This window comes from Agelaius tricolor, unplaced genomic scaffold (assembly GCF_023055355.1).
Source record: "Agelaius tricolor isolate 1412-34295 unplaced genomic scaffold, bAgeTri1.0.p SCAF_1, whole genome shotgun sequence".
Classification (NCBI taxonomy): Eukaryota; Metazoa; Chordata; class Aves; order Passeriformes; family Icteridae; genus Agelaius; species Agelaius tricolor.
Window position 1 is genome coordinate 44,730,966 of NW_027269261.1, and position 26,201 is coordinate 44,757,166.

General features: G+C 46.3%; 1 protein-coding gene across 2 annotated transcripts in view; it reads left to right on the forward strand.

The window, feature by feature from the left end:
• Positions 1 to 16,841, forward strand: part of SLC35F3 (solute carrier family 35 member F3) — a 163,773-nt gene extending 146,932 nt beyond the window's left edge. For both annotated transcript variants that reach the window (XM_071431992.1, XM_071432002.1), the window contains 5 exons: positions 4,005 to 4,224; positions 9,857 to 9,982; positions 12,335 to 12,527; positions 14,041 to 14,130; positions 15,174 to 16,841. In XM_071431992.1, the coding sequence (XP_071288093.1) occupies positions 4,005 to 4,224; positions 9,857 to 9,982; positions 12,335 to 12,527; positions 14,041 to 14,130; positions 15,174 to 15,418 (874 nt within the window). In that variant the 3' untranslated portion in view covers positions 15,419 to 16,841. The remainder of the gene's footprint in view (positions 1 to 4,004; positions 4,225 to 9,856; positions 9,983 to 12,334; positions 12,528 to 14,040; positions 14,131 to 15,173) is intronic.
• Positions 16,842 to 26,201: the final 9,360 nt, after the last annotated feature.

A 26,201-nucleotide genomic window follows, 5' to 3' on the forward strand; every position in this document is an offset into this window, starting at 1 on the left:
AGATTGCTGTGCCTCAGGCTTTTCTGTAGCATCTTTTATACTACAGAATTCCAGTATCCTGAATACAGAATATCCAATATCCAGAATATCCAATTCCTGTAGTACTGTAGCAGCCTTCAGGTTGTCTGAACATGGATGTGGCACCTGTAGGTGGAAGCAAACTTTTCTGTATTGCTGCTGGGGCAATTAAGCCGGCACATTTCCCTTCCAGTCTCCTTCCTCTGACATTCCATTCCAGTCTAACACAGACCATAACAAATACTGTTGCCTTTGTTAATGCCTTCCGTTTATATTTTAAACCAATTGCTGTGAATACAATGGAGTGCCAGCTCATGATGGCAGAACTGAGGAAAATAATGCAGGAAGATGTTTTATCTAAAAAATGCAGCATTACACCCTGCAATGCCACAGCTCCCTGCTGTGTGCTGCCACCCTACCTGCACACAGCTCCACACTTGCAGGAATTTACTCCTCACATAGAAGATTACAGGGGAGACCACCTCAGCAGAGGGGCTCTGCAGGGCAGCTTCTCTGCCAAAGAGAAGCCATGCTCAGCATCACCTGGGGATCCACAGGGCCAGGGCACACCTGAGCTTTACATCTACTTTCTCCTGTAGCCTTTCTGGCTGTTGTCCATGCCCAAAGTCCCACTGTTCCATGGGCAAAGCAGGGTGTTCCCAGCAAGCAAAAGTGTATCATCAAGAGAGTACCAAAGCAGCCTTTGGGTTGAGGAGGAAGGGGAGAGCAGCAGGTGCAGGATTTCTGGTGATGTGACCAGGAATAGGTTTGGTCAGTCTAAGATGGCAATTTCTCTTTTAACCCAGTGTGGGGGTTAACACAGCGGATGTGCCTGTGTCTGTGCTGGTCCAGAAATTAGTGGACAGCAGGAACAGCTGTGTTCAAATGTTCTGTCCAAATATTTAAGCAGAAGGTTGCTTTTTCTGGAGTCATCCCTGACTGTTTTGAGCTTACAGTGTAGCTTATACCACAGTCCTGCCTTGCTTCCCATAACTATTTATGTACCATTACTCACTGAAAACTCTCTTCATCAAACTCTTCCTGGTATGGCTTCACAAGCTGTGCTACAGCACCAAGGAAAAATCAGCTTTCCCAGTAAGCAGTGGCAAACCTAGAGAGACAGTTACTTGTGAGAGGTTTATTGCATGACACATAGTCATTCTGGTGCACAAAATGTGCCACATTCTCCCAGATGCTCCTCATGCTTTGCTGAAGGTGCCAGGTCCAAGGCAGCCATCTAAGCCATCTGCTGGAGTGCCCCTGTTTGGAACAACAGGGTGCATGGCTGGCAGCACCCTCCACAGCCCTAGGAGTCCTCTGTGGTGGGTAAGGAAATCCCTGCCCTAGGGAGGTCTCCTTTGAAAGCTGGAGCCAGCCTATGAGAAGTAATTCACACTTGGTGAAGCCAGCCAGAACAGCTAAAAGGAAGCTGTACATTATTATTGTACAGGGCAAAGAGAGACTCCCAAAGTGGGCACTGCACTCAGGGGCATGATCCATGTCAGGGCAAGGCTGTCCTTTGGGACACTACACTGGATGCTTCAGGGATCCAGGCTGTGATACCATAGGAATCCAGTGGTATTTACTAAACAAGAATCAGGCCCACAAGGCAGTAAAAGCACATGCTTCTGCTGTATAGGAAATAGTGATAGCCAATTCCATATGTGGGGAACAGATTTTTGGCGGGAGGAATATTTTTTCCCAACATAAATTCCATTTTTGATGAATCCCAACATAAATTCCATTTTTGTCCTTTCATTTGAGTACAGCCTTCCTGTTCCTCTCATACTACTTTTGCTTCATGTCATTTAATTGTAACTGTGCCTGTGTTTCTTTGTTTTCAGAGCATGAGGCTGGCTGCCTATGACACCCTGGCAGTGAAACCCTCCATGGTGTCTTAGGAAGCAGGTTAAAGCCTCTAATGAAGTTTGGGACTGGCTTTTTCAGTGTGCCTCTGCTTCCTTTTGCACTCCCTGTGTCCCTTGAGGCAGGTGTCTGGTACAGTCAGTGCTGTGCAGGACTGAAGGCCAGACCTGAAGTGGGTGTAGGGTTTGTGGAAGGGGAGAATGGATCCTGCTGAGCACAGGCAGCATCTGTCAGGGTCATGAGCATCCCTGAACAGGCCAGCACAGCTCCAGCAGGTGGGAAGTCAGGCTGTGGTTTGCAGTGCAGATGGGCAGCTCTTCTACTGATTCAGAGAGGCAGTTAACAGGTTTGGCAGGGAATAGGCTGCTGCCAGCAGGCAATCTTGCAGAGGACAAGGGACACTGAGGGACACAATGCAGAACCAGCAGCTCAAATGAAAGAGTCCATGTACAGCAGCCAAAGTACAGGGTCATCACATCCAGAGATGGGCAAGTTCTGCATAGCTATGATTTGATACGAAGGACTGGCAGGCAACAAAACCCAATAAACACAAAGAATGTGTTTCCTCTACCTTGCAGTCTTGCTGTAGCAGATGTAGACCTGTGGATGCAGAGATATGAACAGGCTCAAAGAATGGATGGGGTTTTTTTAGGTATTCATCTGGTACAGCCCTGTCTTCTGGGAAAGTGGATCAAAACAATGCTTTCATCAGTATCCAAATAATGATCTTTACATGCCCAGTCTCAGGAAACAAACAGCTTGAAATTCATGACAGCAGTGAAAAACTATTTGTCCATCATTGTCAGCAGGAAATTTAATTCTGGTCAGGTTTTGTCAGAACACCCCAATAAAGAACTTCAGGGTCCCGGGGAGGTTGCAGGTTTGAAAGTGAGCAATGGCAGGGCAGGCCAGGACACTGCTGGCTGCCCCACACACACCTTGCAGGCTGCTGGCCACAGCCCCAGCCCCCAGGCTGATTCATCCCTTCTTTGTGTTCCTGAATTTCCATGCAGCTGGCAGCTTGCAGCTCTGCTGCCAGGCAGGCACAGGCTGCAGGCAGGTTCCCCCCAGCCCTGCAGCCCCATTCCAGCCCTGCCAGCAGGGCCAAGCTGCACCCCATCACCTCCTGTGTCCTGTTGCTGCATTTGAGACACAGACAAACTGCTGGTGCTTCTGCTCTTTGTGCCACGGCTGAAGCTGCCCAGGCTGCCTCCTGCTCAGGGATTCACAGCACCCCAGCCTGGACTGCACACGTGAGCTCCTGACTCCCCACGGCTGCTCCAGCATGTCCCCAGCTGCTACCATGCCATGTTCTCAGCTCACACAGAATCACACAGAATAATGAGGATGGAAGAGACCTCTAAGATCATTGAGTCCAACCTATGCCCTAACACCTCAACTAAACTGTAGCACCAAGTGCCATGTTTACTTTTTGTAAACACCTCCAGAGATAGTGATTCTACCACCTCCCTGGGAAGAGCATTCCAGTACTTTATTATTCCTTTGGTGAAACATTTCTTCCTAATATCCAACCTATACCTGACATAGCTTGAGACTGTGTCTTCAGGCAGCTGCCTGCCACCCCTTCCTGCTCCTGCCCTGATGCTGTTGGAGATTTGAGCCAGGTCCCTCCCCTTGGGTGGAAAAACCCCAGACCAGGCTCCTGCAAGGCTTCTTCCAAGCCCCACACAGCAGATCAGGTGGGCACCAGCTTCCCATGGCTTCAGCAGGAGCAGGGAGCTAGGGGCTTTGCTGCCAACCCTGGACCCTCAGCATCCTGGTGCCCACAGGGGTGAAAGGAGGAGGATGGCCCCACACTGCTTCAAGATGTTCACTGTGAAGGGGCTGGTGGGAAGAGTGAGATTTCACCTCCTGCTGTCACTTTTCCCTTTGCTCTTTCTTTGCAGCCCCCTCCCTTGTATGCATCCCCTGCCTGTTTGTATCTTGTGCAGGTGCTGGCTGTTGCAGCAGAAGCTGAAACTTGTTTTTTTTTCTCCTCTTTAAGGTGTGTGCCTCTCTTTCCCCAAAGGAAAAGAAGAGGAGCAAAAAAAAAAGCCATATATTTGCTGCAGACTGTGACTGGCTTATGTAATAACACTGCCTTTCTCTCCTTGTTTTAGGGAGTGCTGCCGATTTTTTGGAGACAATGGCTTGACTTTGAAGGTGTTTTTTACCAAGGCAGCACCCTTTGGTGTTCTTTGGACACTCACAAACTACCTTTACTTACATGCAATAAAGAAAATAAACACTACGGATGTCTCCGTGTTGTTCTGCTGCAACAAAGCTTTTGTGTTCTTGCTTTCATGGATCGTTCTGAGGGACAGGTTCATGGGAGTGAGGGTAAGTGACTCCTTATCTCTGTCTCCCCTCTTCCCCCTCACCCTTGTGTCTTTCCTTTACCCCTTGCCTCCTGCCAGCTGAGTCAAGCAGCACCCATGCAGACAGAAGTCCTTGTGGAGCAGGGCTGCATCCTTCCCTGCAGCCTTCCCTGGTGCCTGTGAGCTCCTGGAGCCCCTGGCTTGCCCAGCCTAATGCCTTTGGGCACATTCCTTCAGGAAAGAGGTGACTTGCTCCAGAGTGGGTCACAAAGGATATGTGCTGTCTCCATGCTGCTGTGGATGTGTGTCAGCCCTTGCCAATGCCCTCCAAGTGACCATTCCCAGGTGCCACCAGACCTGGGTGTTTCTAACTGCGCGTTCTCGCAAGCCCTGCCTACACACTTCTGGTCCCATCCTGGGAATTCACCAGGCCCCTCACCTTCCCACGTGTGACAGCAGGCTTGCAGGGTGGGACACTTGTCTTCTGCATCTCCTGTGTCAGGTGCAGCAGCTGCAGGCAGGAGAGGAGAGGAGAGCTGGGCTGCGCTCGCCCACCCGTGGCCCAGAGGTGTCTGCACGTGTCACTGCTGGAAGGTTGGTGTCCACAGGGACTTGCACCTGGCCAGCAGCTGTAGGCTGCTCTTCTGGTGGCACCCCAAATGTTTGCTTGCACCTTTAGTTCTGCACCCCACACGAATGCTTCTGCAGCAGCAGCAGCAGTGCCACGTGCAGAGGGTTTATCAGAAACCCCCAGGTCCCTGCTGACCCTGCTGCCATTCCAGCAGCCCTCAGCACGTCACATCCTTGGGCAGCAGAGTGGGTGGGTGGGTAACCCACCACCCCAGAGCCAAGGAGCTCCTGCCAGGGCCAGGAGCAACTGCAAGGAAAAGGCACCAGTGGGTCCCTCTTTCCTTGCTTCACCAATTAATCTTAATTAATAATCAAGATCAACAGCAATAACTGTAATTATTCCTGTCTCCTGCCCACTGCGTGAGGAGCTCCCTGCTCACTCACCTAGGCTGGTGGTACTAAGAAGAGGTTGTTGCATGGAATAGCTGAGAGTTAACTTTTCAAGAAGTATTCCTCTCTGGCAGGAGAATTTGGCAGGAGACCTTGGCCAGCCTTTCAGTGGTGGCAGCCAAGAGGCTGCTCAGGGGATGGTTGCAAAATGTACCTGCCAAAAGCTCAGCGTGGCCAGCTGGTGTCTGCCCACCCCTCTGCCCAAGGAGCCCTACCCTAAAAACAAATTAACTGTGATTTTTGAGTGCAGAAGCAAGGCTATCCTGAAATGATCCTGGAGCTAGGGAAGTCTCATTGTTATCAAAGCTGGATGTGCTGATCATATTGATAAATGAAAATAAAAAAAAGGTATTTTTGTGTCTTCATCTCTCTTGTGGCACTCTCAGCTGTAGCACTGGTGGGACACCAGGAGAGATGTGGAGGGGTGACCACTGCAGTCTGCACCTGCAGCTTGCTCCTCAGTCTGAATGTGCCACCTCCCACCATGGGATATGGCTGTGGTGTGGAGGGAAAGAAGCCAACCTGTGTGTGCAGGGATACCTACATGGGCACATACATGCTGGAGTACAGGTGCTTCTTGGGCTCTCCTGAGTTTATGGCCATGATGGAAAAGCCAGGATGGTCAGGGACTTTGCAGCAGCTTCTTGGGAAGGTTGTCTTGTGCCATGGCAGGGGACAGGCACTGGGGGATGAATCCTGTTTGTGTGCCTCCCTTCTCAAAGGGGCAGAAGGAGGGGAAGGAGCAGAGAAGCAGACCCAAGTGCTGGTCCAGGCCATGTCCAGCTGTCTTTTGTTTCCTATCTGCACTACTTTGGGGAAGCAACAGTGAAGCAGAGAAGCAGAACAGGGGCCAGAGCAGTGGTGGCTGTGTGATATCACTGCCTCCCCCTGTGGAACCTGGCATTGGTGAGATTGTGGCAGGGGGACTTCCTGAGAAGGAACCCAGCTGTCTCCTGAATCCAAGAAGGACCTGGGTGCAGGGAGAAGGGGTTTGCAGACAGACTGGGCTATTTGCTCTTAAGCACTTGTGGCATCCTGACCTGTGGCAATATGAGAGTGAGGAGGCACTTGTCCTTGGAGATTGGAAGGGCCCATGGCAGCACAGCAGTTCTACCACCCAGCTTCGTGTGGCACAGTGGGAGTGCCAGGGCACTCCTGTCTGCAGAGGACATAGCATGGAGTCTTTGGAGAGAATCATTTTCTTCCCTCTTTCCTCTCTTTTCTGTCCAGCCCATGTGAAAAGCAACAGGCAGAAAGAGTGTCACTGCTGGGGGACAGCTTCAGGATGACCCCAATACACTGCCTTCTTCCTGGACTAGCAACCAGCAGGAAAGACAGCTGCTAGGGCTTCTCTGGGGGTGACCTAGGGCTGCAGCCACCACACAGCCCAGCCCCAAAGCACATGCTGCCTCGGGGCCACACTGTGTCAGGGTCAGAGCTGCTGACCCTCTCAGAAGAACCCTTTGAGAGGGTATTTGGCAGACAAGGCTGCAAGGGGGAGAGTGCCTTCCCACACTCCTGCTCCATCCCCACACCAGTGCAGCAGGATGGACATGCCACAGCAAAGCTCTGACTGCACATTTGGGTGTCCCTGTTCATGCCCACTGACAGAGGCAAGGTGAGAGAGGCAGCTACTCAGTGGGGTTAAAGCAAGTACAATTATCCTACTTGGCCTTCAGAAGGGCTGCTACTAGCTCTCTAAGCATATACATCACAATTTAAATGGAATTTAAAGTAAGAACAATTACAAGTTCCCATCCTTGCCATTCAGGTACTTTTAAGTGCCTTCATCTCCCCTAATGAAGTTGAGCTTTTCCCCCTTGCCCTTCACTGTTCCCAGAGAATGACTGGCTGGGCTGGGTGCTGTCAAAGACACAGAGATAATGAAGCTGTGAGTGCCTGCAGCACTGCCTCTGCAAACCCTGCAGTGCTGAGACATCTGTGGCACTGTGGTGTGAGCAGCCTGTCACCACCACTAACAATGTGCTGGATAGAAAGGCTGAAAGGCTTTCAGAGAAGGTGTCTGTGGCACCGCTGGCAGGTCAACAGGACACTGCAAAGGGAGGCCAAGACCCATCTGACACTTGTGACACACTTGATGGAAGAGGCAAGGACCTCTGCCCCAGCAGAACTGTTTGCAGACTGCATTTATTTGCTTTGATTTTGACTTTGGTGTTTCCCTCCATGCTACGGTGAATAAAACAGCTCAGGATCCAAGCGAGCCATCACCTGCAAGTGCCTCCTGTGTACTTAACACACAGACAAGCACATCTGCCTGTGGGACTTGGAAATGCATCTCCTAGCAAATCTCAAACACAGCCTCTTGGAAGGTGCTCTGAAGCTGATCAGCTCCTGATGTCAAAAGCAAAGCTGGAGACTTTTCATTCTGCAGTTCATGCATGCACCCCCCAGGTTTCACAGCTGCCTTAGGGGGATGAGGCAGGCTTCCTCCACCCACACACCTGGAGCTGCCAGCTGGGTGCCACAGCCTGGAATGTGGTTGTGGTTCTCTTCAGCCCTCCGGTGAAGGGTGGACAAGCCCCACACAGTTCACAGGAGAACAGCCACACCTGCAGCAGATGGTACAGGAAATGCTGCATCTTCCACTCTTTGTCAACTCATCTGTAACACAGGTGATGTTGAAGGAAGGCACAGAGTTGCCATCTTTCAGCTAAGCCTGAGCCATGTACCTTGCAGCTCTCCCAAGAGCCACAGTGAGTCAGAGCAAAGGTGCCTCTGCCCCAGAAGCCTGCCTGCACCAGCTACCTGTAGTAGAAAAATCTGTCTAAATAGGAAAAGCCTGTCATGATATTTCCTCATGAGACTTTCCAGCCTCCAACAATTTGAGGCTCAAGGACTTCCTGAGATGGAAGCAGTGTTTCTATAGCTAATAGTCTTTGATGGATTTTTTTTTCTTCCATTTATCCTTGTAAACTTTTACCCTTGTAAACTTTTCACATCCACAGGGTGCAACGGCAAAGCTTTCCTTCACCTAATTATGTGTTGGGTGAAGGCAAATCTCTTTTTCCTTGTTCTCCACCTACCTCATGCTAGTCTCATGCAATGACCTTTTTTCTTGTGCTTCTGAAATTTTATTTGACAAGCACCAGCACAGTGGTGAGAGAACTACAGCACACTGCTGAAGAGCCATGCAGGGGGGTTCTCTCTTTGCCTTACAAAGAAGCCTGTCCAGGACCATAGGGCTCAGTTACACCACCACAAAACTTCACTTTAGAAATGATGTCCCACAGCTGTGCATGGAGAGACCAGATGCCAACAGGGCAGCAAGCCAAGATGCTGTATCTAAACCTCTCCAAACCTGCAGTGTAGATACCCAGCTTTTGCAGTTGGTGCTGGGCTCCACCCTGGTCAAGCCATAAATCAGTATTCTGTCTTATGCCATCCTGCCATTATACAGCAACCCCTGTGAAGAAATTGATACGGTTTTGTTTGCAAAAATGGGCCATTTTTGTTAGGGGAAATTGAAGGTGTTGATGTCAGTGTGAGGGAAGGATCTGCTGGGTGATTGTCTGGTGTATGGGTGTCCCCTGGCACCAGCCCCAACTCAGCCCAGGGAAGAGGCTGCTGGTGCTGCAGGGGTTGGGACGTGCAGCTGGCAAAGAGGTACCTCACCACACCTTGCTGCTCAGGCAGCAGCAGAGCTTGGCACACAGACATTCCCCCTGCATCTCCACAGCAGCCCTGGTATCTCTGGTGGGAAGCAGGAAAGATGAGAGGAGGCTCATGGATGTGTAGGCAGCTGCAGCCTGTGGATGGGGCTTAAAACCCCAGTCTGGAACTGCCAGAGGGGACAGCTGACCTGCACTTACCCATCTGGGGATCAAAATAAACTACTGTCTCAGTCATCTTGGAGGCATCACCTTGAGTGTGCAGCCAAAAGGCATGTGCTGTAAGCAGGGCATCCCCCACAGCCCTGCAGAGCTAGGAAGCATGAGCATACAGAAAGCTCTATTCACCCCAGAATTAACACCCTGAGAGGCTGAAGGACAATTCCAGAGAAGCCAGGGCTTTCTTATGGCTTTCTGGCACACCCTGGTAAATCGGGGCAGCGCCTCCCCTGCCTTTGTGAATGTTCCTTCTATTTGGGAGACACCCCTCAGGCATTGCAGTGTGCATAGCTGCTGGAAAAAAAACTCCTTCTACTCCTCAAATTACTCGTCTAGACTGGAAAGCAGTTGTATGAATTTTATTCCCCTGTTTATTTCTATAACCTTTTTGCTCCAAAACTTCAACAGGACTCAAAGCCTTTTCTGCAAGCTGCAGGGAATTATTACTTGTGTATTATTGTCATGCACAGGGACCCACTGATGGGGAAGCTCAGTGACAGAGATTAAATCCCCACTTGGAGGCACTGAGCCCTGCAGTCTGGCCTGTCACACATGCCCAGAGCAGCCTCTCCTTTGCAGCTCTGCCTGCAGCTTCCCTGCAGCCAGGGAAACCACGAGGCCAGGCAGCATCTTCTCCCTGGGTATTGGCCCAGGCTTGCTACTATTTTCTACATAAGCAGATGATGCAGAAGTACTGTGCTCACATGTAAGTCTGCATTGCCTGTTTCTCCACCGTGGGGGTTGTCTAGTAACACTTTCTTGCTTTCTTTCTTTGTCTCCAACCAGATTGTGGCTGCTATATTTGCTATTGCAGGGATAGTTATGATGACGTATGCCGATGGGTTTCACAGCCACTCCGTCATTGGGATAGCCCTGGTGGTGGGCTCTGCCTCAATGTCTGCTCTCTACAAGGTAAGCACACCTGGCTCTTTCCCCTCAGAGATATGCCTGTCACCCTCATCACTCACTTTGGCTGTTCCTGTCATATTTGCAAACCTCTGTGCAGTTCAGTGCCATGTGCCCTTCTTTGAGAGCTCTGCCATAAACACACTGCTCTGCAGCACTGCATTCAGGTGTTCCCTTGGTTTGATGTCTGCTCTCTCTTAGGATAAAAACTCCTATTTCCTTGGAATAGTCTTCTCCAGTGCTCCTCCAGCAGGGGGAGGATTTACAGACGTCCCACCTTCATAAAAAATGAAGGCGCTTTTCCACAGATTCTGGATTCAAGCACTCATTCTGGAAGCACCCTGCAGAGATTTAGCTTCTTTGAGTCACTTGGTTAGTTCCCCTTGCCAGTCCTTCTTCAGTAACATATGTAGCCTGTGTTGGGCTTAAAGCACTGCTTATCATGGAAGCAATTGCATCCTTAACATGCAGAACACGTGCCTATGAATCAAGACCTCATCCTGAGCAGCTGGATCAGCTGCACTATGTGTAAGATGCAGCCTTCTCTGCTGAGCAGAGCCATTTCACTCAGCCTGGGACACTTCTGGGCACTTGCCTGTGTGCTGTTCATAGTGCTCAGAGTCACAGTCCACAGTGAGGAATAAGCATTTGTAAGTGTGGTTTGCCCACCCTGGCTCGGATGTGTAGATCAGGAGGACGTGTAGACAGCTTCATTTGGTCTAATGAATTGCACTGTACCAGTCATCCAACAGGAATTGGCCAGGAGAGCCCTGCAGCCCTAACACCAGCAGTCCAGGGAAACTTGCCAAACTGAGAAGCATCTGTCTGTGCCCCTCAGCACAGTGCTGCAATGCTTTTTGCTCACATTTTTAAGATCAGACCATCTCTTACATTAGGAAAGTCAGGAAGTTTCATACAGCTCATTACTCTAATAGACCCTTTCCTTGCAGGACCAGAGACATGGCCCACCAGACTGGAGAAAATAAAGGCTAGAGCCTAGGTGTGTTCCCTTTCCCATGACACTGCCACTCTTTTTGGGAATGGGAGTCTCAGGGCTGCTCCACCAGAGCCCGTGCACAGAGGGTGGTGGTGGCAGTGCCAGCAGGGTGTTACTCTGCAGTGTGCTCTGCATGCCAGGACAGGTGAAGCTCTGCAGCTTGTTGTGCAGCACATGCTGCTGCCACTGCTGCTGCTGCTGCTGCCACCCTGCTCTTGCTTTCCAGAGTCCGGCTGGGTTCCCATGAGCTGTGTGTGCCAAAGGGGCAGGCAGATCTGCAGGCAGACAGATCTCACCACGTGCAGCAGAGCCCATCTGGGGTAGGAGGATAGGTCGAGGTGGCCCTGCTGGATGCAGCACAACACCTGTCCTCAGGTGGCACATGAGGAGTAAGTGGCTTTTGGGACATTTTGCTCCATAATGCAGAGCAGCAACCCAGCTGCACTAGCCAGTGATGGGATGGGGGGAGTGGCAGAGCCCTGCTAGCACGGCAGCCCTGCAGCCCTGCCTGCTCTGTGTAGGCAAAGGAGAGAACTGACACTGGTGAGGGGGACTGCCTGTGCTGCACAAACCACTCAGTCACAGTCCATTGGCTGTCCTGGGCTGCAGCCAGCAGCAGAGGAAAACTGTTCCCAAACCATGGTATCCAAGAGAATCTCTGCAGCTCTGTGGTGAAAACCAGTGCAGACTCCAGACAGGACCTGTCCACAGGCAGTCCCCAGCCACAGATGGGCTGCTCACAGCCTTCATTTCTACTGGGTGTTTTTTTTTTTTCCTTTTCCCACTAACAAACCAAAGCTTTTAAATCCCTCCCTGCAGTCTCATTGCCCAGGTTGCATCTGCAGTCTGGGCTGTGGGGCTGCTGCTCTGCTATCTGCCTCCTGGAGATGAGTTCCCAGGAGAAGGTGGAAGGACAGCCAGTCAGCATGGACTGTGCTTGTCCAAAGGCCTGGACCAGTGATGTCTCATGCAGGGAGATTCTTCATCTGGACTTCTTCATCTCCTCCCTGTGCCCTGCTCCACAGTCTTCTTAATGTCAAGTTTTCTGGAGGTGAAAGACTGAAGGGTCTAAGCTAGGGCTGAAGGGTCTAAGTTAGGGTTAGTGACCTTTCCTTTCAGGACAGGCACAGACAAAGGTGCTGAATGCCCTTTCTGCATGGGCTCAGTTGGCAGCTGCTCCTGCCTGTGTTCCAGGGGTGCCAGGAGCATGAAGGCTGGGCCACACAAGCTGCTCACCACAGTTCCACGAGCTGCCATCCCAAGTGTCTGGAAAGCATCACTGCATAGATGCCAGAACAGAACACCAGCCCTCCAGGGATGCTGGTGCAAGAAAGTTAAACCCATGTCTTTTCCTCTTTTAGGTTTTATTCAAACTTCTTTTGGGCAGTGCTAAATTTGGAGAAGCTGCCTTATTCCTGTCTGTGTTAGCTGTCTTCAATGTCCTCTTCGTTACCTGTATTCCTGTCATCCTTTATTTTACCAAAGTGGAGTACTGGAGCTCTTTTGACATCATTCCTTGGGGGAACCTCTGCGGATTTTCAATTCTCTTATTGAGTGAGTAGATGGGGGAGGTCTCACACTGCTGGGGGTGGAGGAGGGTGCCAGAAACTGGCCATTGGTGGAAACTGCAAGCCTCTCCTGTATTGGAGCTGTTTTCCCTTCTCAACTTAATTATTAACTTGAGAAGGCCCATTCCTAGGGCCAAGGTAGACCTTGCTGCTGCTACTATTACCACACCAAAACACAGTGGATCTCTTTAGAAGGGACTGTGGAACTAAACTGTAAAGCTTGTCCTAACTGCTACTCATGAACTCTGTGTGACAGAGACAGGTAACACTTGCCTGGGCTGTGATGGAAGCAGCCCTGCTGGGAGGGCATTATCTGGGGCTCATCAGCATCCCCACAGCAAGGAGCTTAGGCCAGGCCTGACAAGGCCAGACTCCAATGCCTCTGCTGCCTGGACTAATTGCTACTCCTAAAGAGGAGGAAACTTTTGAAAATGTAGTGTTGCACAGAGGTGGAAATTTTGATAGGTGGCAATCCTTTCTTCTGCTGCCACTGCTGTGTCACCAAAGGAGCCCAGAGGGGAGGGATGCCAATCTAAGTTTTAAAGGTTACCAGAAACATGATGTTGTCCATTGTTAAATTGATGTGTTGACTTGCTGCCACAGTTGGTCCCTACACTGGATGATGGAATCCCCTCTCCTAAAACATTATTTTCCACTGGAAATAGCGCTTCTCTACCCCTGTCTTGAGTCCCAGCTCCTTTTACCCTGAACAATCACAACTCCAGAAATACCTCCAGGTTACTTATCAGTGGACTCAGAGGAAGTTGTAAGAAAGTGGTGCAGAACTTGGCAAGCAATCCCTGGTGTGTGCAATACTTGGGTACTACTGGAAGACAGTCAAAGCTCCAGCTCCCAACAAGCTCAGTATTGGCAAGGCTCTCCTGACTCTGCTAAAGCTGATCACCTTAAAACAAGGGTGAATTTGATCCAAAGCAATTATTAATTTGTCATGAAACACCCCACAAACTGTGTATGGTATTACAATGGACTGATATTATAATCATTCCGTAGTAATGATAGTATAATTTCATTGTATGAAATTATATTTAGCAAGTTCCTGCCTGGAAGAGGGTTAGATTTACAGCATCTTCCACCTGCATCTTCCAACTGCTTTTCTACAGAAAAGCACCCAGACAGAAGCTCCTGTTCAGCTGAAATCTCCCAGATGAAGAGTGTTAAGTCTTTCAGCAGGGCCAAGGGGATCACTGGATCAGTATGAAGAGTGAGAATTATTGCACATGATGCTGAGAGACAGGCTGTACCCAAAATCCAGCCTGATCCTGCCACTGGACTCCAGAGGGATACAGAGCTCCCCAGAAACAGCAATGTCTCAGGCAGGTGGCCATGCAGCAGACTGAGCTTTGTCCTCTTCAGGATAAACAACAGAAGCTGATGTACCCTTCATTTGAACAACAGAATAATAAAGGATAAGTGTTTCAAGTGACATTCCATCTGCCTAATTTCACTGTACTAAAAGACATTTTTCTTTCCTTCACCAGCATTCAATATTCTACTAAATTTTGGGATTGCTATTACCTACCCCACCTTGATTTCTCTTGGAATTGTACTGAGTGTCCCAGTGAATGCAGGTAAGATTTTCTGTCTTCTGCATCTTAATTAATACATTAAATCTGTGGCCTTTCAAATACACAGCAGGGATGAAAGAAAATAGATTTATTAAACATGTTTTGCAACTTCTCTCAAAGACTTACAGAGATGACTGATTAAAAATTTATTCTTTATGTGTTAATTATGTGTTGTGTAATATTATATGAATATTCATAATCCGTAAAATTGGTTTTTAAATTACTGTCCGAAGAAGACTGCATACTGAAAAACAAAGTCGATTTGAAGACATTCATCTCTGGGCTGGAATAAAAACCCCTGAATAAAGCAGAAATCAGTTCTTAATGATGTCTTCAAGACAGGCTTAACACTAAATTCAAACAAATATAATTTCTTACATTTTAGAGCAGATAAGTATTAGTAACTCTGCTTGCCTTGGTAAATAACACTGTGGGTGTTTACCAAGAACACTGGACAGTTCAGTTTTGGACATGGCCTGGTACATTTTTCTGACAGTTTTTCTGAAATTTAGTGAAAGCCAAGAGACTGCAGAGTCTGAGAGGGCTGAGCAGGGGATGGCAGACACAATCCCAACATAAAGCAGCTCCTAAAACCCAGCATGCTCAGCTGATGCCACGGTGCAGGTGACAGCTCCCAGCTTCACACTGACTAAGTACACACAGAGCTGGGCACAGCTACGGTAGATTTGCTAACCAAAGGTGTGATCCCTCCAGAGTGTGTGGATGGCTCAGCTTGGGCAGGGTCTCTTACTTCACAGGGCACTCAGGGTAACAAGAAAAATTTGCAATCAGGAGCTGCTGTGCAGGGAAGGGAAATGCCCTTTTCTCTGTGTCCCTGCACCTCAGCAGGAGTTCATGTGCTGTCGGTGGACGTACCCTGCTGTGTGCTCAACCAGCAGGAAAGAGTGCCCTTGCCATCACTGCCTCCATGGCCATGCTCTCCTGCCACAGCCAGCCCTCAGAGCTGGGGAGGTGAGGGGCAGGGAAGGGGATACTGTCCTAATGCCTTTTCCCATGTAATAACACCCGTTCAATATCCCACACAGTTGTTGATCACTACACCAGTGAAATTGTCTTCAATAGTGTCCGAGTCATCGCCATCATCATTATTGGCCTGGGCTTCCTCCTGCTGCTCTTGCCAGAGGAATGGGATGTCTGGGTAATAAAGCTCCTCACACGTCTTAAAGTCCGGAAGAAGGAAGAAATTCCCGAAGGGAATGGAGACATTGCTTCAGGACTGCCTAATAAAAGCCGGAGAACTCGCCCTTCCATGTCATCCTTTGCTCATTAAATGCTCTTTTTACCAAAACTTTGTGGTTAACGTTATATATGATGATGCAAAGGTCTTTTCTTGGGAAGAAGCACACCTGTCCAACACGGTGTACATATCTGTACAGTTTTGATATGATCACCATCTAAAGCATCAAGTCTTGGCATGTCCAGTTTGCTTGTACTTTTTCACATCTGACCTTTCACTTAAGTAGTACACTGAAAAAAACTGCAAACCAAGAACCTCTCTTCTCTTTTTAAATGAATGTAATATATAGTCAAAATATATTTGCATAGGTTATTTTAAAGAATGACTTTCATGAAAAGCAGGGCAGACATTTTGAGCATTAGGTACTGAATGATGCATTGCACACTGTGATTTAAAAGAAACAAATGCTATGCTACATCACATGTTTATTTTTGACCAGAGCTGTACTTTGAAAGTTTTCAAGGAGCAAAAAAAAGGGATTTTTTTTGGGGATGGGAAGAGGGGGGGGAAGAGCGGAAGGAAGATTTAGAAATCACTCTATGTAGATGAGCGCATGTTGCGCTGCAAACAGGGAAAATCCAAGCGCAAAAAATGCTTGCACTAAAGCATAGAGAGAAAGCAGTCTAGAGCCCAAATCTCCTTATTCTGCGAATGACTGTAGTCCACGTTTAAAATCATGCAAGAGAAATCCAGTGCCTTCTACAGAACTCTTGTCTTTATCCACGCAGAACCAGGTCCTGCTGCGAGGCACTTGCAAAGGCAGGGCTCAGGTTTGTGGCCCCGAAGGACCCCAAATTCCCACCGCCACCGGGACGTGCCTCCCACGCACGCCGTGGCTCCTGTGGGAGCGTGGGGCCCAGGGCACTGCAAGGTCGGGCGCAGGAGACCTGGTTCTCTTCTCACTTCACAGGTGTTACCCCTGTGCGGAGCTGCGCTTGATCAATGCCAATGTGGGGAAGGGGAAATTTCGGTCACGTGTGGGACAACCGACGGAAAATGATCCAAGGGGCTGGCAAGAGCGTGGTTGCTGATGTACAGTCTGAGAGCATGGACTAAGGGGGTGAATCGCCAGTTGCTTTTACTCCATAATTGTGAGTGTTAAGAGTTAAAAATGTAAGATATTTACATCAAATGTAACACTTTTTATGAAACTTGTAAGCACCAGGATGTTTACTTACGCGATTTTGGTTCGCCATTAAATTTCTATCTGTGATAGATCACATGCTATGTAAAAAGGGGGGGAAAGGTTATAGTTTACTATTTTTGAAGTTTACATTGTTGCATACAAAATTAAAAGTGTTCTTTTGAACTGCTGCCATAGCCTAAGGTCCCTGCTGCCACTGAGGTCCTCTTTGTCTCAGGCAGGGGTGGCATCCACTTCAAAACATTTTAGCAAATCAACTTCAGATTCCATTATCTGTTTGGCAAAGCTAAATAATAAAAGATTTTAAACTCAGCCTCAGTCAATGCTATTCTTTTCCTTCTCTTGACTAAACCTTTACTGCGGTTCTCCTGTCGCTGGTATTTGGCCAAAGAGATCAAAAGGGAGAGACACAATCAGCAAAGCAACCGAGGCTGCATCTCATGGCACTGCCAGCCTGTCTGCCCAAGACAGCAAAGTCTGCTCTACGCTACCTGGACAAAGCCATCCAGAGGGATGCTGTTAGGCATCAGCCAGGAAACAGACATTCAGCAGAAGTAGACCAAATGAAAAATTGATCTTTGAATGCATCAGTGAGCAGCCACATGTCCATATGCTAACAGGTACTTGGGGCAGCGTGTGGGACATGAATTTGTACATTAATAACCAGGCCCTAGTCCAGGCTGTATGCTTGTACCCACCATTTTGCTTGATGACCAGACATTAAAGACTTGCTAGCAGAGATTGCACCCCTGAATTTTTATATTTCTTTGGAAAGAGGAGGGTAAAGGCACAAGACAGGAGCACAGGTACAAATCCAATAACTGTACTGAAGGGCACACATAGAGACTTGACCTCAGAACTCCCAGATTTAAGTTTATTCCATCTTCAGACAAATTACTTTGTCATTCTTGAGGATGTCATCCTCCTCAAGCCTCCTCTCAGAGCAAGGCCTGAGAAGAATATATAAACAGTCCTTCCATTTTCCATAGTTCCAGAAAGTGGCATCTACCGTGATCTCCACACTTCATTTTGTTGTATGTTTGATGCAGTCTGTAAGTATTCAAAAGGGTCCAAATGCCCAAACTGCAACTAATATGTGTTTTTAAACAAAAGGGAAGCAGGTTTTTTAGCATTCAGTATGGACTGTGGGGGAATTTATGCACCAGAATGGATAGCAGCATTAGTAAAACTCTGATTTACCAAATGCAACTAAGTCATTGCTTCTGTTGGCTCATCCTTCCTGAGGACAGGCTAAACACATGCAAGGGCTGGGACTTCAAACAGCACTTCATGAACCATCTCTCTTCTGAGTGGGAACTGTGCAAACTGGATTTCCGCATGTGAAACAATTCTGAGCAAGCCATGTTAACCAGACGGAAGGAGCTACATTTCTTCAGGCAACACCTTGCCCTAAGCATAAACACCTGACTTGACACTAAGCCACTGGGTAGAAAAACCTTCCAGACAGTGAAGTCCAGGATGTGATTAGGAGAACAAGAATGCAGCATGTCCATATGGTATGTGTGCACATCTCTAAGTGCCAAAGCATCCTCAGGCCTGAAGCTGAGGAATGAAAGAAACTGGAGTTGTTGTCTTTCACCAGAAGGACAAGCCAGAGCAAACCCCTCTGAAAAGGCATTAGATGTAACTGGGCAACCCTTCAGGTGAAGACAAGATTGAGCTCCTGATCACAGACTGTGAAAGGATGCTCAGGACAAATTCAGTGCCTTGGAGAGGAGGGCTGAGCTGTGGCAGACTCTCCTGCTTGCCCTCAGAAGCCAAAGCACTGTGTGCAATCCCTGCAGCAGCCTGTGAGTCAGACCCCACACTGCCCTGCAGGGCTGTACCTGCTCAGCAGCACAGAGCCACACAAAGCCTGGAATTAGCACTTTCAGCCCACCATTGGCCACCTTGAACCTCCTCCTTAGGTAGAAGTGCAGGTCCCTCCAGCATGAGGCTTCTTCAGGTGTCTCTGAAGCTGGTCTCCTGCATCATCACTGTGCATCTCCTGCCCTGACAGAGCACCGCTCGCCACAAGTGTGCACATTTGTTCAAGGACTGACCTGGACTGGCAACTGCCTGCCCCAGCTTAGGGCTCAAAGTATCCAGTAACAAGTGTCCAGTGGGCTTGTTATAACAGCAATTTGAGAAAACAAATCTCAGAAAAGCAAATAGCATTAGCAGACCTCACTGCAGCTGCTGGCTTTCAGTGCTGCAGAATACAGCAGTGAGAAGGAACAGAAGTCCCCCTCTTGCCTTCTGTGCCTTTGTCCTTGTCCTGTTGTCTCCTGCTGCTAACTTTATAATAATTTTTAATTGCAACTCTACACAGCAACTGCAGGAGCCTTTTATCAGCACATGGGTCAGAGATGGGCTTACTTTAAAAAGCTTTTCCTGATCTTCTCTCTAGAATGGCTGTGCTCATATCAGTAGTCTTCAGAAAAGAGCCATGAAGGGCAGATCGAACCACAGTAAGCAACAGATGAACAAAAGACACTGAAACCAGTATGTAGCTTAACTGTTTTGGGAGCTGAGGCTAGACTAGCAGGACCTGTAGATCACCAAGTTCTGGGGCTTAACTGATGTTTCCTGTAAGCTCAGGAACAAATTTCCCATCAGAACTGTGAGCTCAGGAAAAAATCTCTCACCCCCAGCTCTCCAGAGCCGTATAAAACAAAACCAGTGCAATATTGAGCTGGTCAGAGTTAATAAAGATACTGTATCTTCAACTTACAGAGAGGGAAACATGACCAGGCTGACACCATTCCTGGTCAAAAACTTGCCTGCTACGGTGTCTGCAGGCCCAAAAAGAAACAGAGAAGTGCAGGTTTCCCTGTGCAGCAAGTGAACATGAAAGCCTAGATGGACATGCATAGCTCTGCATCATATTCCAAATAAACTCACAAATGGGGGCAAGTGAAACAAATGGAAACACCCTCCCCTTCACTGAAAAGGATGTGGACTCTCCAGCCCTTCAGAAGCCCTAGGAACAGCACCAGCCACCTTGCCTTGGCTGTGTGGGCTCAGGCAGCAGCCTGGGACTGGGAATTTCTTCAAGGAAGGGGGAAAGAAAAGCAGCCAGAAACAATGCAGCTCATGTGAAGCAGAAGCACATGAGAGCTGATGATAGAATCAGAAATAAATGCCTCTTGTGAAACTCCTTCCAGGGCCAGATGCCCACCTGCCCATTGCAATGGACAGTTTGAAGAAATGGAATCTGCACATGCTGTAATGCCATAAATACAGCGAGTTCTGCTCCAGGTCCCCTGCTTGTACTGCAGAAAGGATGGAGCCTTCAAGGCCTCCAAACCTGAGCCATTCTTGGTGAAGGCCAAGGCTGAGAAGCTTCTTTCACAGTCCAGTCCTCATGCAAGCCCTCTGCAGAAACTGCCTGCAGAAATGGATTTTGATGGATGAATTTAATTACCTTACAATTATTAAAAGAGAAGCAATCAGATTCTCTTCTTTAACTGGCATATTCTAGGGCATTTCCATAATAATCTGAACTTTATGCAGAAGTCCTGAACATTAAAAAGGAAGTAAGAAAAAAAAGAGCATAAAGATCTTATGACCTGTAGCCTAAAAACCTTCTAAGGGGAAATCAAAGTATTAAGGACAGGACCAGTAGCTCAAAGTAGTGTTTCTGAAAATAATAAACCTTATACTTTTCTTTTCTACCTGAAACTCTGTTGGGGGGTCTTCATATATGCAGAAGATCATTTTAAAGGGGTCAATTAGTATTTATCTGGGTATTTACAGATATACTAGGAAACAAACAACCTCTCAGAAGTGAAGAGTGGAACTTCTAAGCAGAGTTGCAATTCTGGAAAAGGCTTAAACAAGGGAGGTTGTGGGGCTCACATTAGCAATGTACTTAGGAACCTGTCATACACAATTTTTCTACAATGACCTAGAGACAGTTCTTTAATCCTACTGCTGAAGCCGATGATCCCTTCAGAAGAGAATTTTCCAGCACTTTATCCACAGGTTTCCCTCCTCTAGATTCAGTCCCCCTAACTCCTCAAGATAGCCATCAGTGCATTGATTGGGAACAACAGCAATCAAAGAGCTATTTTGCTGTTTGGCTACATGACAGTGACAGATCCCCTCTCAGTGTTAGTTTCTTGAGTCAGTAAAAAAGTATTATCAGTAAAGGGATTTTTGACCAATCATTTGACAAATCAGTGACCAAGAAGACTGACCTCAGCACAGCTCCTTTGGTAATCTCCTTTTGAACAGCAATTTTTTCCTGCTATTTTCTGCCTGACTACTCAGTTATTAAGCCACAAGAAAATGTCCTTTTCTCTACAGTAGCATCATTTCTTTTGTAAGGAGCATCATTAAAAACACTTCAAAAATCTAAGTGTAGTGTTTCCAATTATCTCAAAATTATCTCAAAAAAAAAAAAAAAAGGCCAAAATAAGTCTGCAGAAAGTCATCCATTCTTCAGACTCTTTTTGACATGAAAGGACAACATAACTGAGAGACTGAGACTTCAGCAACATTTTGCCTTTCCTTAAGGGAGGGCTTTCTTGCCTACCTTCCACAGAATATTACACAAAAACCACAGCTTCTGTACATACCCACAACTGACCCAGACACTTAGAAGATTCTTGAATTAAGACCTGGATTCCTGTGAGTTCCAAGCAGCAGGATTCGTAAATACTTCAAAAATGTGAACTTGTCTTTCCTGGCTATGAGCATATATTATGGGCCAGTGAATGTGGCTTTCCAGTCTCCCAGCAATAGGTCTCACTGCCCCTTTGGCTTCTGAAGCTGCCAAGTTTTTAATGACTGCAGCCTAGAAGGCAGAGTAAGCTGCATAATGGTCTCCAGCTGATTTTTGGCCAATTATACATTTTAAATACCTCCCTGACTTGTACAACAAGCATCACTCTTTCATTGTGTGATTTTGGATTTGGTCAAAGGCATGTCACTTGCTAACTTGGCTACTAAGAAAATTGATATTGATCTTGGCAGCAAATCCCACGTTTGAGAACGATGCTGCCTTTGTGCACGTGTAAGCAATCCCATCTGGTACAGTACACCTACACTGCAGACAATGTTTATAGTGCACATAAGGTAATTGGTGCAGCTGATGAGTTAATAAATACAATACCTGAATGCAAGAATGCAAATGGGTAGTTTATAAAAAATTTTAGGATGTGCTTCAGTCTCAGAGAGAACTAGGAATCACTTCCTTTCTCTAGTACATAACATGTCACAGAAATTTAAAGACATCCAGTTAAATGCAAAAGATGAGTTTTTCTCTTCTAGCTACATAGCTTTGAAAACTGAAGTCTGCTTGTAGAACAGGCAGATTTCCAGTTTCCCATCTAGCTCTCTTGCAAAAAGCTGAGCATCAACATTGCTGCAAAGCAAACTTGTCTCATCCTTGGCTGGCTTGGAGAATTGCTAAGCAGGAGCCAATAGAAGAGTGAGAATTAGTCAGTCTTCCCACCAGCGCCCGCTTTTCCCAAAATACTTCTTTTTCTGTTCTCTTCTCTTCTCTTCTTTCTTAATGAAAAGAAGTGCTTTGCATAAGGGTGTAGAAAGTACAGTATACACTTCTTAAATGTTTCCAATCTAAGATTACTGTATGCAGTTAATGAGGCTTCTTTGCTTAATTTACTCCTTTTAATAATAAAACCAGGTACAATTAATCATTGTAATGACTTTGCTTTTTTATAATTATTTTCTTTCACCAAGCATAGCAAGGAACACTGTATAGCCAAAGAAGTCAGAGTTACATCCTTAATAGACATTTAAGAAGGAAGTTGTGAAGGAGGGAAAGAATCTAAATATATACCATATATCTCATCTATTGAACTACTCATTTTTTAATTTTATAAAAAAATTCTTGTTATTCCATAATAGAAGAAAATGCCCCAGGCTACCTCAGGTAAGGTTTCTTTATCATTTCCAGCAAAATAAATAGTTAAACAAAGGGCTATATTGCTTAAAAAATTAATTTTTAAATTCAGTTCCCTGAAAATCTGTCATGCATAAGGATCATACATCAGAATATTTCAATGAAGGAAAACAAATTAACTGAACTCCTTGTATAAGCACACAGCTACAGTACATCAAGGATTGCTTCTATTACTGGTCATGGGGACACCAATAACGTGCTAATTGCTTCCAAAGTAAAAGGAGAAATCATTATAGTTACAAATGAAGAATCTGCTGGGCAAATTTCAATTAAATCCGGGGTTAGTAAGGCTGTAGGTGAGGAGTGAGCTGTTAGGCATTAACTGGAAGGCAAAGCAGACATAATGCCCTATCCCAATTAGCAAGAACAGGCACAAAAGAGCTTGAGAGCTGAACCACTGTATAAACACCACATGATTCACTTTAACACACTGCTGGCAAGAGTTTCAGTGGGAAACTGGCATCTACTTCTTTAACATCTATCTCACTAACTGCTAAATGGAAATGTAACTCAAAGGCGTCAACTGTGGCAACCAGCACACCTAACAAATCTGGAATTTTTCCTCCCATCTTATAAATACTTAGAATTGGCCAACTAACAACAAAAAACCTTCACCCTCTTATAGACAGCAGTTTAACCAAATGGAAATATTGCCATTAAAATTTTAGTATCTGAATCGGTGTATTTTTTAATGCACTTTCGAAAACCATATCACTAAATTTCCTTAATATCCATTACACAGAGTTATTTACAATTGTCTCCAGTGACTACTTTTTGGGTTACAGGTCATTAAAGAATAAACTATTTATAACAAATATCCCAGATGTGCTATCTGGGCTTTGTGATTAATTATATATAATCACATTATCCCCTCTGTTTCATAAATGCAGTAACTAAACAACTTTACACACATCATAAATTTTGAAATCTAAAACACAACTGGCATTTCCTATTATTACATTCCATTATCACATGTTCCGGTCTCGAGACTTAACATTAATTTTCTTTTCAATATTAATGCTTGTAAAGCCTTGCTTCTCAAAAGCCTGAGTGCAAAAGGGTCCTAAGTGAGCTACAACACAAATTTACTTCTGCATTCATTCTTTGCAACACAAAAGCAACTGAAATTCTATTTTTGCAGTAACTTTAACTCACCTTAAACTCCTTGTTCTATTATTAGAAACAACTATATGACTGCATTTCTGTCTCTTGCCTATCATAGTGTAGCAAAAAGAAGACATTTAAACAGATAGGCAGGGCAGAGAGCAAGGACAAGTGTTATACACCACACAGTGTACAGCAAAAGTCACATTCACATTACTCCAAAAGAGCATCCCTTCCAGTGAAAAATGCATATTTTATGATTGGCTTTTCACAAATATTAAAATGAATATTATATGTGTTATGTTAGAAAGTTATGCTGTATTAAGTTGCTTAAGTAGTGTGTTAAATATAGTTTTAGGTTATGACATAATGTTAAAATAAAAACTATGCTATGTAAGATACTTTTTTTAAAGAAAGAACTCGAACTGAGATAGCAGCCACAGGACACCTGGATCTTTCAGAGAAAAAGAATTTATTGCTCCCTTATCAGAAGAAAAGAAATTCTCCCCGCTTTGCTCAGCTTCCTGACAGTGAAGACACTGTCAGGATTAAGAGGAAGAAGCTGACACTGACCAGACAGAATCCTGTGTTTGAATGGAATTTATGCATCATGTATGGAGTGTATGAATATACAACAGGCTGTTGTTTTTAAGGGTCAATCCTCTGTTAACGTGTGTCCTTTTTGGGGCTAATTTTGCCCCAGAAAAAGGTACCCGGACGTCTGTAACTCTTTGTTTTTATTGTCCCATATTGTCCTAATCCAAATTGTCCAAATTATTATTAGTCTAATTATATTGCTATTTTTATAACCATTTTATTATTATTAAACTTTTAACATTTTAAAAACAAGATATTGGCATTTTTCACACTTCCAAAGGAATGGTTTGGGCATTTCAACAAACAAAATCCCCTCCAGATCTGGCTGTTTTACGAGAGGGCTCTGCTGAAGAAGTGCAAATCTTTGTCTCTCTCCTACACCAGCTTTCATGTACCACGATGGGTGAGCCACCTGCAAGGAGAACCAGGAAAGGATGCCCACCTCCCAGCCAGAATCATTACCAGGTGCTGAGGAGAAAAGCCAGCTGAAGGTGGGTTGACAGCTACAGCCACCCCCTGAACAGGCTGCTGGGTGGCCTCACGCACCAGACAGAGCATCAGCTACAGCAAACTCCCAGGAAAGCTGCTGGACATTCTGGGAGCTGCCAAGGGCTCAGCAGCTGGCAGAGTTAGGCTCTTCCCAGCTGCCCAAATGTCACCTTTCCCAAAACTGCACTATGTTACTATGGGAACGTGTGCCACAGCTTTCAAAACTGAAAAACTGGTCCACGTTTCCAGGTGGAATTGAGGCATAAAAGGAGACCGCCAATTCTTCGGCATGCAGGAAATGCCATCGAGTCCCAAATGAGATAATGAAACAGCGTGTGCCTCTGGATGCTCTATGGCAGTGCTCACCACCTCGCTCACCACCTGGCTGCCCCCAGGCTTCTCTTGCTCTTTTACCACCATGGCTAGGGTACATTTTTCTTTCACTTTCAGCTTGACTCCATGACAGAGTCCGTTCCAAGAAACCTTTCTAGAGTGGTTTGTGCACGCTGAATGAAATCAATGGACCAGCTCTCAGGAGGAACCCTGCTGCAAGGAAAACTGTCAAAAATGCATTATATGTATACGCTATCTTTATCAGCCTTCCACCCAGTCACTTACCTTACTGTCATGCTATTTAAAGCACGGCAAATTTCCAGTGCCGTAAGTGCTCTCAGATGTTTTTTCCCCCTAATTAATTAAATTAACAAAGCCTGAAGTAGCTCAGAGCACTTGCCATTGCTCAGCATTACTGGAACTTGCATTCTAACTCCTATGAGTTGGCTTCATGAATACCACATGGAAACCGGTCCGGCCCCAAACATTTTACACCGTGATTTTATCCAGCTGTCTTTCTCATGCGCCAAAAAGGAAAGCAGAGACACTTCGTTTCTCTGAGCAGACAATCCCCCTAGGGCACTGCACGGGACTCACGAGAAGTTCAGCTGCTTATCGTGCGCTGCACAACAGAGGGCGACACCGGAAAGAAATGAACTACAGAAAAGCACATCAGGCAACTGATACTGTTTTGCGGAGATAAACAAAACTTTACAACTTTTTGAAAGTTGTAAAACCGGTATGTTTATTACAGTGCTGGACGCATGTGGGAATTGTTCTCTTAAAATGACATGCGTACTTCTAGGAACTTTAGGTTTTTTTCTCTCTCTCTCTCAAATACATATGCATACAATTTTGCAATAGGTTCATACATATTCATTTTTAGGAATTCTGCGTGACATTTGTCGCTAGTTCTTCTTTATCAGAAAGAATTCCTAGGTCAGGTTGACGTGCTTTCACAGCAGTCTTTTTGTCTTTCATTATTACTGGTGTCACTAACTGGGGCTTTCTTCACTCGAGAGTGATGGATCTAGGCATTCTGCTTCTTGATCTTGATTGCCGTGAAGGTGGTGAGAAGCACCTGGAACGGTCCCTCTTACTGTGGTTTTAGAGTGTTCTCTGTAAGAGACTTAACATATACATAATCTCTAGGCTGTATGTTATGTACTGGCTCATCTAACTTTCTGCTCTGAGTTCCAGCTACATGGTTTTTCAAT